The 15,707-nt window shown below is 41.3% G+C and overlaps 1 protein-coding gene across 1 annotated transcript; it reads left to right on the forward strand.

The window, feature by feature from the left end:
- Positions 1-92: 92 nt before the first annotated feature.
- wdr26b (WD repeat domain 26b) lies at positions 93-14,292 on the forward strand. The gene is made up of 14 exons (XM_071478999.1): positions 93-843; positions 2,951-3,050; positions 4,166-4,222; positions 6,119-6,255; positions 7,406-7,503; positions 7,592-7,748; positions 8,217-8,355; positions 8,878-9,018; positions 9,421-9,540; positions 10,200-10,345; positions 10,885-10,963; positions 11,086-11,215; positions 11,463-11,657; positions 11,813-14,292. Exons 1-14 carry the CDS (start codon positions 539-541, stop codon positions 11,836-11,838), a joined length of 1,830 nt encoding a protein of 609 aa, XP_071335100.1. The 5' UTR covers positions 93-538; the 3' UTR covers positions 11,839-14,292.
- The last annotated feature ends 1,415 nt before the right edge of the window (positions 14,293-15,707 follow it).

Here is a 15,707-nt window from a genome sequence, read left to right on the forward strand (position 1 = left end):
TAATTAGATGTGTTTTTGTTGTCAGATAATTATTATGCTAACTAAGTTCGTATGCGCCACCCATGGATTATAATTCTACCCGGAAGCCTGCTAGTGTAGGAATTTCCGGTTACGTCAGGGCGTTAGGACTCCATTAGAGCTGCAGCTGTTTTGAGAGAAACAACAACAAAAACGGGCTAACTGTCAGGGCTGCTGTAGTGACAGTCTGCTCTCAGCCCGACAACGAGGCCTCAAATCTGGAAGCTTAACCTTCATTTCCCACCCGGAGCTCCGCCGGCTTCTAACCACGGCCGCTCTCGGTGAGGAAACTCTGGCCTCCGCTTCCTCCTCCTCCGACTCGGACACCGGCGGAGCGTCGCCGCCCCCGCGGAAGAAGCACCGAGCCTCGGCGGCGGAGGGAGCAGGAGAGCCCGGGGCTTCAGCAGTTGTAACAGGCCTCTCTGGAGTTGTCCTAGGACTTGCTACGCATTCTCCACACTCTCAAGCCACCTCTGCCATCCACTTTAACCGAAGTGTTGTAAACAACCTCAGCAGCAGCATGCAGGCAAACGGGGCAGGACAGGGACAAGAATCCTCAGAGCTTTCCTGCCTAAACAGCGCACAAAACGGGGAGTCATCCTCGGCCGGCGGAACCCACTCAAACGGGCTTCTCTCCAGCACAGACAACGGGAATAGTGTCGGTACCAGTAACGGATCTTCAACCGGGCCCGGTTCGGGGACTTCGGCTGCCTCCACGACTTCGGGCTCGGAGGTCGGTTCGTTGAAAAAGAAGAAACGACTATCGCAGGCGGAGGAAGATGTCATACGATTAATAGGGCAACATCTCCAAGGACTGGGGCTAAAGTAAGTTTATTCAATGTGTCAGTTGAGACAAAAACTACAAAAGCATGTAACGTTAGCGTTGAAAATGTGTTGTGTAGTCTATATTACTGGTGTTTGGTGTGAAGCTGCGAAATTGCAGCTCGTAAAAACGCTATTAGTGAGCCTGACAGACACAAACATGGGGGGATGGGGTAGCTAGCCTGTGAGCTCGGCAGTTGGTAGAAAGAAGGGGTCCATCTTGCACAATAACAGTTAGCTTGATAGCTAATAGCACTAGCCTGCGCTGAGGTGTTGTGTCCTGGCATTAAACCCTCACACAAACATAAAGCACAGTCCAACATTTGGTTGCTCCAGAAGTCCATCGTGGGCTGAAAGGTGTATTAAGTGCCAGTACCGCCATTATGCGTTAATACATGTTATAGATTTCGCATTGATTTAAAGGCATTACATCATCTAACGTTAGCAACGTTTATTCAGAAAAACAAGATCCGCCGACTGTTACCGCTGGAAAAGCATAAAATCAATGTCATGAGGGAGAAACTTGATTTAGCGTCTTAATTAAGTTCACAAGCAGGATTATCGAGTTTCAGTGTTTATTTTTTGCGTTTCAGTGGCTATTGCGCAAAAAATGCGGAGGAAATGTTAGTGTGCGGTTTGTCAACGTCGGTTTTCGCTCTGATGGTCGGTGGTTTTCTTCGTTTTCCAGCTTGGCTGTCTCGGGAAAATAACATGGTTTTTGCAAGACTGTGTGGGAGGAACATTAATGGCTCGGCCACACTGTAATAACGAGCATGGTTATGAAAACTGCCCTGGTTATTTTAGTATTCCGAGGGCACTCTCTGCGCGTCTTGAGCTGTCATTTCGAGCAACTCTTTTATTGATCCGATTAATCACCACCGTGTACAGCTTTCTCATGAGCAAGATAACTTTATTCCTAGATTAATGTCTTGATTTTTCTGTCACTGTGTCAGAGCAATGTGTCAACAGTCAATCACAAACAGTGACGTGCCTGTATTTATTTAAAGACAGTAGTCAATACCGTGGGCGACAGTTGAATTCAACAGAATCAGTTGGTTTCATGGTGGTTGAGGAATGCGCTTTCTACCAGCTGTTTTAGATGGAAACGCAGTGTTTGAATCTAATTATAGCACAGTGGGATTTCAAGAAATGTGTGTCTAGCTCTCTTCTTTAAAGTGGCTGTGGGAGCCACTGTTGGAAAGCTAGACATCCGCTGGTCCCTGCTATCCAGCTGAGAAAGTGTAGCTTCCATAATTAGGCATTATAAAGGACAACCTAACACTGCTATGTTTACAAAGAGGGTGGGTTAGGGGGATACATGACATTGCCTTGTATGAAACAGAGCCCCTACATTTCAGCCAGGGAAATGCAAGTGAAATCAGTGTAGCAGTAAGCTAGATGAGAGGCTCAACACAAAGCTGCTGCGCCACTCCATTGATACCTGAGAATGATGTCATCATGCTGAAGGTGTCAGCCACCCCCCATTCCCAACCCACTTACATTATCTCACTCTCTCACACACACATGCGTCGGAGCAGACCTGTTTGTGTGTTGGTGGAGTGTGTTTAGCAGAGAGGTGGTGTTTGGACAGATGGTTATGGTTCATGGTTGACAGGCTGAGAGGGTGATGTCAACTGCAGTGGAAGCTGGGTTCATGTAAGTGAACCAACCACAGTCCACAAATAATGCTCTGGTGACACAACTGCTCCGGCCTGGCTTTCTCCAAATACTGTTGGCCATGAAATTGCCTTCATCCCATTGTCAGCCAGTGATGGTGTGCTAAAATTATTGTTGTAGGTCTCCCACTCACTTATTTGCCATTCCTAGAAAACATGACACTATTTTACATGGTGAAGTGTCATAGAGGATTCATGAAACGAAATGCTTTTTCATATAATAATGTGCTAAACTTTCTACATCATTCTGATTTAGCTCACATTTCTGAGTAGTGGCTAAGCTGTGATAGCTGAATTATCATCCATGGGCTTGATTCTTACATTTTATTTGTCATTTTTAAAGTCATCCTTTCCTTACTCTTATACCAAATGTCTTATTTCTGTATGTCTGCCTAACTTTGTCTGCCCCTCTTCCTCTCTCTGTGTCTCTGCAGTCAGACAGTGGACCTGCTGATGCAGGAGTCAGGCTGCAGACTGGAACACCCCTCAGCTACCAAGTTCCGCAACCATGTCATGGAGGGGGAATGGGACAAGGTTGGTCTTGTGTTACCATGGTTACATAATAGCAAGCACTTTGATAAATCCATTGTCTATATAGTACTGTAACGTGAAGAGCTTGCTTGGTAAAGAAACCAGCAGACAAGTGCCAGTGGGTCACTGAATTTGACATGAAACTATTTTCTTGACCAACAGATTGGACAAAGTGCTATTTGACTTTGGAACTGGCAAATTTAGTGTGCAAAGCTCTGTGGAAAATATAACAGTCAAGTACAGAATGAATGTATTTCTTGTGTAATTTGTATTTGTCAGATTAATATTTTATCAATTTAACTGTTAATATTGAGAGCTGAGGGAAGAAAATCTGACTTCAGTTGGTTGAGAAGAATCCTTGCTTTGTTATCTGGTCTAAAATATTTCACAGTATATGGTAAAAGTACAAAGTATTATTATGCTTGATGAAAAGTCTGGCAAACCATTTTCTGTCATTTCTATCACAAAATAACAAGACATCATTATATGCCTGTTTTCATATTAAAAGATCAGAATGAGTGTTTATCAGAACACCCAAAGCATAGCACAGGATTGCAGGATGTTGTGAGGGCTTTATTAGGGCTAATATTCCAGTTTTTATGTACTTGCCTTTTAAATAACCAGCCTTAGTTGTATTAGCCTGCCCTTGCCACATAACGGGTAATTCCAGCATTTTAGAGCTGCCTTGTGAATCCTCTGGAGTAATGAACCTATGGCAGAGCCGCAGGCTGGAAAGTTAATGCCAGCCTTGAGCCAAATAGTGGTTAACTTTTTGGATGTGGCAGGCAGTTATAAACCAATACTAAACCAGCCATTCATTTGACATTTATTGTGGTTCCAAAGAAATATTTTACAGGTAAAACAGAAAAATTGGCCAGTATTTCTGAGGAAACATAAAGTTGCTATATTGTCTTTTATAATTATAATCATAGCAAATGGACATGAGCTCCAATGTGAAAGCCTCATCTTAAACATGAATGTGACCATAGATGTATGGTCTGTATTACTGTTCATGTGATTAGTTTTTTTTTTTTTTTTGTGCATGTATGGAAACTGCTGACCTAACCATTTCTCTCCCTGTCTCCCCCCTCCACCAAACCCCCTTTGTTTTGGTCCAGGCTGAGAATGATCTCAATGAGCTGAGAGCACTGATGCATTCTCCTAATGCTATTGTGGTAAGCTCCCTTTTCCCAAACCTGAACTGGGCTAAACAGTCAGTCAGTTTGCCGGCACAGCTGGCGGTTCTAGAAAGGTGCCGTTATAATGCAGGGCTGCAGCTTCTTGTTGTGGAACAGTGAAAAAGGTTCTGGATGACGCCTGGAAAAATGTAGCAACAGGAATGGATTTCACATTAGATTCAGGGAATGAGTGCATGAGTCTGTTTCCAGTGAAGTGATTGGTTGATTGATCAATTTGCAGATCATCTGAAAATTATTCTGAGACTATTTTGATTACTGATTAATTGTTTCAGGCAAAAATGCCAAATGTTTTTGATCATTCCAAGTTCTCAAATGTGAAGATTGGCTGCTTTTCTTTCACTATACAATGATGTTTTATAATCTAGACGATCAATCAAATAAAATAATGGCAGATTAATCAGTAATGAAATTAATTATGAGTTGCAGCCCTGTTTCAAAATAGGCCTGTTGTCTTTGATTTTTCCTAATGAGTGGGCGACTACTTATTTATAGTGGGTTTACAGTATACTGACACAAATAAATATTTTATGTTTGTTATTCATGTGGATCAGTTTGCCACTTTGACTTTACAGGGTCATTTTCTGTTGATGAGTGTAAGAAAAGTCACATTAAATCCCCTTCAATTCATTTTTGTAAGACTACAAAACTGAAAACTTCCAGGGGTTTAAATACCTTTTATAGGAGTTGTAGTTTTGAGGCTGTGATTGAAAGCAGATGCTTTATCTGTATTTGAAATATTGTTATGTCAGATGTTTATGCAAGAGTCTAACCACAGCTGTTTCCCCATTCCATACCATGTAGGATTTCTAAGCAGTTTTTGAGTATGGACTGTGTCTGCATTAAAAGTGATTACATATGTCTCCAGGAACATCTTAGAAAATGGGAAAATACATTTTAAAAAAACATTTTGCTTTCTAAAGTTTGCAACGTTTAAATCAGCAGTTTGTTTGGCCTATTGAGGTTGTCTTGACTTTTTGTTTTTTATTTTTATTATTTATAGTGTATAAATTAATCGTATACTGCCTGCCTAAAGAGTATACTGTGATGATCAGTATGACACCACATACATTATACAGTATGAGTTTGGAACTGGGACTCAGCTCAGGTTCATTAGGCTTAGTTAGCATGCTAATTAGCCTTCAATATGAGTTCCAAAAATGCTCCTCTTTCCTTTAAATCTGCATAGCTGTCACTGCCAGTTTGAAGAGAATAAATGCAGCTGTTGATTTTAATCTGTATCTATAATGTGGGTAGCCATTATAGTTCCTCGGCTGTGGCAGGTTAGTGTTAACATTGTCAACATGACTTTGACTTCACTTGCTTTAGGCAGTTTGCTTATATCACAGGCCTAGCTGGAAAGTTAGGAGATGTCTGTGTGTGTTTTTGCGTCCCTTCTTTGTAGATATTTGTGAGTGGATGTCTTCTTGAATTTATGTGTAATTGGTGTAATTGCTCATACCAGTTGTCATGGCCGTGGCCCCCACTGCATACATGAGATAAGACAGAGACTTATTACCACAAATGTCAATATTGACAAGCAGCAACTTATAAACCTTTGCCAGTGGTCTTCAGTATCAAGGAAACAGGCTGTTGATGTTGATATTACCTTATGTCTTGGGCATATCTATAAATATGTTCTGAGTGAGCTGATGTAGCATGTAATTGGCTAACACCAGTTTGAGTTTCATATGGAGATCATTTTTTCATATGGTGATTTGTGTTGCTGTGTACAGCGGTACCCCAGGAAATGTGGGTTAGCAAAAAAATCTCATGTTGGATCTTTTCTGTCTTCTTTCTTTACCCTTGTCATTCACTTGTCATTTTTTAAATAAAATCTAATTTCTAAATTCATGTTTCTCTTCCTCTGGTCAGCGTATGAAGTTCCTGCTGCTGCAGCAGAAGTACCTAGAATATCTGGAGGATGGCAAAGTCCTGGAGGCTCTGCAGGTGCTCCGGGGAGAACTGACGCCTCTCAAGTACAACACAGATCGCATCCACATACTCAGCGGGTAATGTTACAAGATTATATTGCATCTGTCTCATAGCTCTCAGACAGTTCACCCTGGTTACACAAATACACACCTACAAACAGCTACTGTATATACCCATGTAGCTCTTGGGCAGCTCTGTAATCAATATTGGTACAGCTTCCACTATTGGTGGTGAGCCAACTAAAATAGCTGATATTTCACTGAAATTAAGTTCTACCATGGTGGTTAGTCATTGGTATGGAATATGTAACCTCAACAAATAAAACAGCAATGAAAATGATACAGTAAATGATTTAAGTTTTAAGGTTCAATGTTGTCACACAGCTACTGTTTATCAAATTGTGGGATAGGTTGCCTTTTTTCATAGACTTGTATTTATCTTGAACAGAGAGAGCTCCCAGCATCGCACAGATAGGAGGGGTGACTACTGACAGTAATCATGAGCCCTTTAAAAACTAGTTACAGTCTTAACCCTTGACTTTTGTTTGTAGTCTGAACCTGCACTAATGTAGATTGCTTTCACAACGTGTTAATGAAATTAATGGTTTAAATCAATATTATTCCAAGCTTGTTATTTACTTGGTTCTCCAATATACATATACCATCAATTTGTTCTTTTGACATACAGTCTAATATTATACTTTCAATATCATAATAACTGTTGTCACAAGCTGTATGATCATCTAATCTATAGTCTGATCGACGCACAGTCGCCATGCTCTCACCAAAGAAACTCTTCTCAAACATTACCTAATCAATTAGTTGGAACTGAGCGCTTGACGCCACCCACACGTCTGTTTTTCTTAACCGTCTGTCACTTGGTTAACAGAATAATTTATTGATCTGTCACTTGTCTCAGGTCAGTAACTCAGCTGTATCCAAATGTGTCCGTAACACTGTCAACGTATTTCTGTAGACCTGTTCCTCAATGTCTGCATTTAATGTGCTGATTTTCCTCATGTTCTACATCATACTGTATTTCAGTCCACTAGAGGTTTCATTCAGTGTTTGCTGTTCATCTGCATTAAATCTAATCTGTACTGCACAGGGTCTTGTACAATAAGGAAATGTAGTACTACAGTAGTGGTTAGTTAGTTTTTTTTATTGTGAAAATCTTATACATGCTCAGTATTTGTTGCTTGATATATGCTGTTGTATCTTTGTGCAGGTACCTGATGTGTAGCCATGCTGAGGATCTGAGGGCCAAGGCAGAGTGGGAGGGCAAAGGCACCGCCTCACGCTGCAGACTGCTGGACAAATTACAGAGTGAGGAGGCATGTTCATACACTGACCCCATAGAACTACATACAAAACCCATATGTGTGGTCAGTATGTCTCTTTTCTGTCCTTGTAGCTTATCTGCCACCTTCTGTGATGCTGCCCCCGCGGCGGCTGCAGACTCTGCTGCGGCAAGCAGTGGAGCTGCAGAGGGACCGCTGCCTCTATCATAACACCAAGCTGGACAGTAACCTGGACTCAGTCTCTCTCCTCCTCGACCATGTCTGCAGCAGGTTGGTACTGCAGAGCTAGCATGCTCTTCTGGCCCCCTAAGATCCTGCTTGTTGTCAGACTGCATATTATCTGATATTTATGTATCAGTTGACAGCCTGTTCTTACAAAACTAAAATGTCACAACACAAAACTAAAATGTCACAACACATGCAATGAAAGTCTGAATTTGTTTTCAAATGTTATCTTCTGCACTGGAAGTCTTAACTCATCTACCTTCTGCTTTATGACTTCCCCCTATTATTTCACGCTTACTTTATGGCTGAACTACCCTTGCTCATTGATAAATGTTAACCATTATAATTTTAAAATTTCCTCCCTTCTATCCTTGCCTTGTATTGTTTGACTTTATTGTGGTTGCAAGATTTTATAATGTTTAAGGAAACAATATATAATGTAACAAAAACCAATTGTTGATGTTTTAAACAATGAAGGTTTTCACTTTTGGTCTCTTTATTTCCCTGTCACAGGAAGCAGTTCCCCTGTTACACCCAGCAGATTCTGACAGAGCACTGTAATGAGGTGTGGTTCTGCAAATTCTCAAACGATGGCACCAAACTAGCCACTGGCTCTAAAGACACTACTGTCATAATTTGGCAAGTGGACCCGGTGAGTGCGAAAATATAATACACACTACCTCTTTATGATTTAGTCCACAGCTAAAATTACCCCTCTGGAATGCCGTGGTTAGGTCTACTTTTACATTTTACAGGCAGGTTTGTCTTTTCATATGTATCTGACAGTAAAATATTGTCTTTGCATCTACACATGATAATCTCTCGATATAAACACTAGTTGTAGCTGTAGCTGTGTGAAGGTAGTCATGTAAATGTAAAAATAGAATTTGTGTATTAAAACAAATTCATTTTATAGAGGCTCTGCAGAGGTCCTACTTTAAATAAACATCTGTTATCACTCTATTATCACAAAATATGGTTTGTGCTGTTACATCCTTTCTATTACCAATACTGCTGTCTGTTTTTAGTTAAAGTCTGTTTGACATTTCACCAATTTGCATATTTGACTTTGGTTTAAATACTTGTAATCCTGGTTCCACTGCAAACGAGAGCCTAACCCTCAATGTGTCCCAGTTCATTTTATCCTAATCATCCTAATCCTGTCTTTATGTAGGAGAGCCACCAGTTGAAGCTGCTGCGAACCCTGGAGGGTCACGCTTACGGAGTCTCCTACTTAGCCTGGAGTCCCGATGATACCTACCTAATCGCCTGTGGACCTGACGACTGCTCTGAGCTCTGGCTTTGGAACATTCAGGTAACATCCCTCTGTTTTTTTATCTTTTTATATGATTTATATATACTTATAATATTATAAGTATTTCCTTGTAGCAGTCCCTTTTTTTCTGCATACTTGATTGTGAAATTAGGAAGTAAAGCATATATTGGTCACGTCAAAGACCTGAGCTGTCTAATTCAAATTCACTAAACAAGTGGAAAAGCAAAACATGCATTGAGCCTCACATAGATATTCTGTACACTGTGTGTACTCAATGACCTCTCCTCTTCTCCCATCCCCTCCGCTCCCCTCCCCTTTCTTTTCCTTTTATTTACCCCTCCCCCACTCTTACTTAATGTTTCTTCTTGCTGTCTCCCTTCCCCCTATTTTTCTCTCCTCCTCTGCTTTTCCACTGTCTCTGTCAATCTCTTTGTTGACCAGACGGGGGAGCTGCGGACCAAGATGTCCCAGTCCCATGAAGACAGTCTGACCAGTGTGGCCTGGAATCCCGATGGCAAACGTTTCGTCACTGGAGGACAGAGGGGGCAGTTTTATCAGTGTGTAAGTGGATGGGTGATATCCCCTTTTATTTTTAACGGACAGCATTGTTTTTAGTCCAATGTGTTTATTAGTAAGTGCTTTTCCTCTCAAGAATTATGTATCACTTCTGTATCCAATCAGTGCTGAATGCTTAGTATTTTTGAAGTTTTACTGGGGAGGGGGTTAAAAAAAAAGGGAAGACACTATGTGAGTTATGGTGTTTGTAGAGAAGCTGATCAAGTGTTGTGCTGACTTTAAACAGGCAACTTCAAGATAATTGTATCTTTCCAAGTATTGATTGTCCATTGATGAACCCTATGAACCCATAAGGATGTGTTTTTTTATGATATTTTGTCAGGAAGATGGATAATCTGTGTATCTATGTGTATTTTTGGTCTCTATGTAGTTGATAATGTGTGTACATGTCAGTACACTGGAAATGAAAATATTTCACACGCATTTTAGTATAGAAAAAATGCTAAAATGCACAGCTGTTTCATTAGTGATGTGTGACGAATCATATTATTCAAAAAGAAATTGAACTGCAATGGTGACTAAGCAGAGAGAGTGATCATCTAGGGCAACCTCTTGTTAAATAAGGTCATCATTCTATGCCTTTTCCATGTTTTCATTCTCCTGTCAAGACTAAGAGATGAGAGATCTGCTGTCTGTGTTGTCAGGACCTGGATGGTAACTTGTTGGACTCGTGGGAGGGTGTGAGAGTGCAGTGCCTGTGGTGCCTGAGTGATGGCAGGACAGTGCTGGCTTCGGACACCCACCAACGTATCCGGGGGTACAACTTCGAGGACCTTACCGACAGAAACATGTGCGTGTCAACCTTCCTGCCGCCTACAGTGTTGTATATATAGATACACACTTAAATGCTTAGTTGACAATACATAAGAGATTTATGCGTTTTAATACTATAAAGTTGCATAATTTACTGTGCTTGGAAATAATACCAGCATGGAACAAATGGCATTGATTCTTTAATAGCAGTGAGTTACAGGATGTGAGCTGGATTCAGAAGCCAAGCATAATGTACAGTCCACACGTAAGCATCGTTTTTGAAGTCCAGGTCCTCATGTTTCAAAGAAAAATTGAATTTTCATCCTCCCCTCTCTTGATCTGAAAATATACCGTATCAGTGTATTTTCAGCAGAGTTCTGTCTGTCTGTGATTGGACAAGGCAAACGTCAGCCGCAGCTACAGTTTCGTTTCAAGATCATGGTGTGAAAAGCTGTCTGAATAAATGTTGGAATACTGTATAATTATGCTATGTATTCAAGATACAAAATTTCCATTTCCACTATATTATATTGGATGTGGCTGACTGTCTGTGTGTTGTTTATATGTCCTTTACAGAGTTCAGGAGGACCACCCTATCATGTCTTTTACTGTTTCAAAGAACGGAAGATTAGCTTTGTTAAATGTAGCAACTCAGGTAAAGCCTTTTGACCAACATCACTGCTAATATTGGTTTATATATGTCTAAAATACACCTCCAGTGCCACTGCTCTGTTTGACAGTTCCATAGTAATAGTCTTCTTCTACAATCATTTGTAGGGAGTACACCTCTGGGACCTTCAGGACCGGGTGCTGGTAAGGAAGTACCAAGGTGTGACCCAGGGCTTCTACACCATCCACTCCTGCTTTGGAGGACACAATGAAGACTTCATTGCAAGTGGCAGCGAAGGTACAGTCAAAATATTGGAAATTATAATACCATGATGGCTATTGTTCAGTATAAAACACTGTCGTACAACATTTTTTCCTTCGAGTCTCATTCCCAGGACCTTCTTGTTGCTCATTGACTGGCTTGTGGAAAAAAATTAATGTCTTTCCCTTCACTTTGTTGCTTTAATCTGTTGCACTTATTTCTGTTCACACATATTCACTCTCATGCATGTCTTTACTTTCACCTTGTCATTCCCTCACTCCAGACCACAAAGTGTACATCTGGCACCGGCGTGGTGAGCTTCCCATTGCCGAGCTAACAGGCCACACACGCACCGTGAACTGCGTGAGCTGGAACCCGGCCATCCCAGGACTCATGGCTTCTGCCTCAGACGACGGCACAGTGCGTGTCTGGGGTCCTGCACCCTTCCTCGACTCACAAGAGGCAGACGGACTCAACGGTAATTGCCAAATCAATTTTTACCATAGTGCAAGTGAACATTGCCAACTCAAAAACTGTCTTGATAGCATTTATTTGTGGTAACTGACAAACGGGTATTCTCGCTATTGTTACTGCAGCAGCTATATTTACCTGAGGTCTGTTTTTTTTCCACAGAGAACTGCAGTAATATGGACAGTTGATGGTCACTCATGGAGCAAATGACATCTCTCTTTGACAACAATCCAAGAATCCCACAATAAAACAAAATATAAATGGGCAAATAAAATCTTAACAACCTAAAGAAAGTCAAGAATAACAAATAAAAGCCACCACGACAAAAGAGGAAAAACAAAAAGTGAGAAAAACTTGTCTCCTGACTGGCTGAGAAAAAATGGTGGAGGTGATGACGGACTCTCTGAAAATTCAAGTCCTCATCCAAAACCTAATCCTGACCCTGAGGCCTGGAAAACCAGTCAATGCCCAGCGGGATTCGACCGCCATCCACTGGTGAGCTGTAACAGGCTGTTCTCCTCCTCCAACTGACCCTTCTCACCCCATCTTGCTGCATGGGTCACCAGCCATGCCAGGTCCTCACAGAGTTTCCCAGGAAACCCACCTCCACCTTGAGCTTGGAGCACATCAAGTCCCCGTGATGCCTCCAGACAGACACGGCAGACCAGCCGTCTACTCATTGGACTACATCTGTCTGCCTGTTTTGTCTCTCACGTTACCTGTATAATGTCTCCATGGACATGGGTGGGGTGTTGTTGGGGGAGGATGGTGCGTAGGGGGATATAGCAAATCTTCTGTATGTATGTTTTCCTCTTCCCCTCTTTCTTGCTATATTCTTCGCATTTGATAAGTTGGACAAAGGCTGAAAATTCACCATAAAAACACTGACCGACCAGCTGACAAAGAACACAGAAACAAGGCTATGCTAAATGTTGGAGTTTTTTTATGATAGTCATAGCGTTTATTCTCATTTAAGAGGTGAATCTTAGCTCGAGTAGTGCCCGTGGAAAGCTTTAGCGTGGAGATTCCACTTTCTGTTTCTCGACATTAGGAAAACAAACTTTTTATTCCTTAATTTAACTTCTAACAAGGACAGACGCTGTAATGTTTCCAACTGACAGCCCCCTCCCCCTCTGTCGAGCTAGCTACCGCACAAGTCCATTACATCTGCCTAAGAGGAGAAGGACAGAGGGATTCACAGGTCACATATCAGCGGTGAGGGGGGGTCAGATGTTATCGGTGAGTTGGGGTTTCCACTGTCAGGACATGTACTATGACCCTTCTCAAAAGACATGCTTTCAGATGTAAAAGGGTTCAAGTGCGATTTAGATTGCACGCTGGTGACTCTGTCCCTCCTCTCTGTGTGTGTGTGTGTGTGTGTGTGTGTGTGAGTGTGAGTGTGAGAGAGAGAGAGAGAGAGAGAGAGCGATTATGCATACACACATTAATGTGAGAGTTGGAATTTGTGGGTGCAGGTTTAATTGGCGCGTGTTTTTGTATGTGTGTTCAATTCACACCAGCAGAAGTTTCTCGCCCCTTCCCTCCCCTCTCCCCTATGCTCCTAATCCCATAGTAAAATTGTAAAGAGGATTTTAAACCAATTCTAAGTTATCCAAAGCCCCATAGGGACCTCAATCTGTGGAACAAAGAATACTTGAGAGCCATTTTGTAAAAGAAAAACTTTTTTTTAATCTGGGGCTTTGATTTTTACATTTGACCTTTTTTTTTTTTTTTTTTGGTCCTTACCACGTGGCATTGAAACGGCACTGAGTTATTGGCATCGAATCATCTTTGGGGGGGGGGGGGGGGGGGTAAAGAAAGGAAATTTAAGTAAGAACAATTTGATCGAGGCACGTTTCAAAAAGCTGTGAAGTGTTGTGTTATTAGCAAAGGCTCATTTCACATGAGAAGTTAATGATTGCAATTACCAGACAAGTAGTTAGCACAGCCCTAGAGAGAAGAGGCACCAATATCCAGAACCACGCTCTGAGCCCACAGTGTTAGGGAGTGTTGTCGGAATCCTAAAACACACACAAACTGCCTTCCTGTTCATACAGTTGCACACAAACCTTCAGTATGTATGACATCCCCCAACCCCACTGCACTTTGAGTGGGCTTTTTGCTCTCTTGCACCCACTGCAATGGCATAAACCAATAAGGTTCTTGTAGCCCTCTGGTTGCCACACTTGCCGTTCTTTTGGCTTAAAAGGTTGCATTGGCAAAGACTTAAAACAGGAGATTGCTAAAGAAACAAGCCCTCTCTATGCCTCTATGCACCCAAGAGCAGTGACTGATTATCTTGTAGACAATATAAAACTCCGCAACCTCTCGCATATAAGGCATAGCAGCCTCATCTCGAGGGCACCACTCTTGGAGTTTAGAGAGAATTCAGCATTAACTCCCCCTTTGCTCTCCAGCCAAGTTATTCAGTGCTCAGTGCACCATTCAAAGCTTTCTTCCTCCCTTTTTCAGGGTATGTAATGACTATTTGCTACAGACTGATATACAGTAAAAATGTTTAAAAACAGTGCTTTTCTGTCTGTTTTTATTGAACTTTTTTGTTACTTAAATTTTTTGTTCACATTATATCATTTTTGGTTGACCTCTATCCCTGTATGATCATATTAAAATATAACCAGACATTTGGAGTCCTCACTTTTTTTTGTAATCTTTATAATCCCTCTTAACTTTCTTTTATACATTTTTTTGTTTCTTTGTATTCAGTTGCATTTTATCTACCACTACTATTAAAAATGAATATGCACAGTAACACCCATGCCAATAGGAGCGGGAAGAGTCTAGGAAGTGTGTTACCTACAATCAAATCAGGTTTGAACTATCCACCCCTCGCCTTTAAAGAGTTTCCTTCATGTGAAAATCTCCTTTATCGCATGTTTGTGTAATTGACCGAAATCTCTCTCTTGGTGTGCCATTGTTGATTGACAGTTGCCACTTCTCTGACTTGTATCAAAGCCAAATCACTTGAGGCAAACAGTGGTGTTTTCTGTAGGTTATGTGTGTCATGGCCTGATATTCACACTCTGGAAACCTCTTTCTCAAATCCTAGACCGCAGAATGGACTCCTCTTCCACACCTGACATTATTTCAGAAGGCTTGAGGCAAATCATACACTCAAGAACCCAAACAAGAGTTTCAGTATCGTCCATCATTCACCTGCTGATGGCAAATGCTATTCCTGTATGCAACCTGGTGTCTACTCTGTTCTTTTGTCTGAGTTTACCAAGGGAGTTGTTTCTGATTTAACTGTCTTATTTCTCTCTGAGGTGAAGGTGGTGGTTGTGGGTAGGGGCTGGGTGGGGAATACTAAGGGCTTACTGTAGCATCTCTAAGTTCCTTGGGTAAGGGTGGGGAGGGGTGATGTGTGGGTTTGCGTTCAGTGTGTTATTTACAAAAGTGATTGTACTGTTTTGTATTGTTGTGTAGGAAAAGTGTTATGTATGCATATTTTCAATAAAGCATTCAGGGTTTTGAAAAAAAAAAAAACATGGCCCATGGAAGTTTGATGGGGCAGGAGATTATGAAGGCCACCCATCAGATGCCAAGAAATCTCATTTCTCCAACCCCCTGTCAGCAGTCAGTGTGCAGACCCCGGTTGGCCCTGAATCATTGTTTTTGGCAAAGCATGTGTCAAGGGGTCTCTGGTGGAAAACACTGAGTTGAATTTCTTTTAAAATTCCACTTTGTATTCAGTCATGATTTCTAAATGTCTTGAAAGCAATGTCTGGGCCCAGACCATCGGGTGAGAAGCAATCTTCAATGCCAACATTAAGAATAATAAAAACAATTGCCAATAAAGTGACATTATTTTGAGTAAGCCTTGTTGTTGGCCATACATTTCTGGACAACTTGCCATTTACTACAGGAAGTAGTTGAACAAGGCATGGGTGCTGGTAAAATGTGAGAATATTTTCTTTGCAGGCCCAAAGAGTTCAATATTAAAAGTATAAATAAGAAGCCATGAAATAAATATTCATATGAATTGATGAAGAAAATGATATAATAAAAACATGAAACTACATACATAAATACATTTTTA

This window comes from Trachinotus anak, unplaced genomic scaffold, assembly GCF_046630095.1.
Source record: "Trachinotus anak isolate AG129_WGS33_773 ecotype Australia unplaced genomic scaffold, CSIRO_AGI_Tana_v1 ptg000005l, whole genome shotgun sequence".
In the NCBI taxonomy this organism is placed as follows: domain Eukaryota; kingdom Metazoa; phylum Chordata; class Actinopteri; order Carangiformes; family Carangidae; genus Trachinotus; species Trachinotus anak.

Bases quoted from the DNA above. Each gene is read 5' to 3' on its own strand.
- wdr26b (XM_071478999.1), top strand. From the start codon at position 539: ATGCAGGCAAACGGGGCAGGACAGGGACAAGAATCCTCAGAGCTTTCC. The intron at 3,051-4,165 runs GTTGGTCTTGTG...GTTTTGGTCCAG, and splicing joins TGGAGGGGGAATGGGACAAG to GCTGAGAATGATCTCAATGA. The intron at 11,216-11,462 runs GTACAGTCAAAA...CCCTCACTCCAG, and splicing joins CATTGCAAGTGGCAGCGAAG to ACCACAAAGTGTACATCTGG.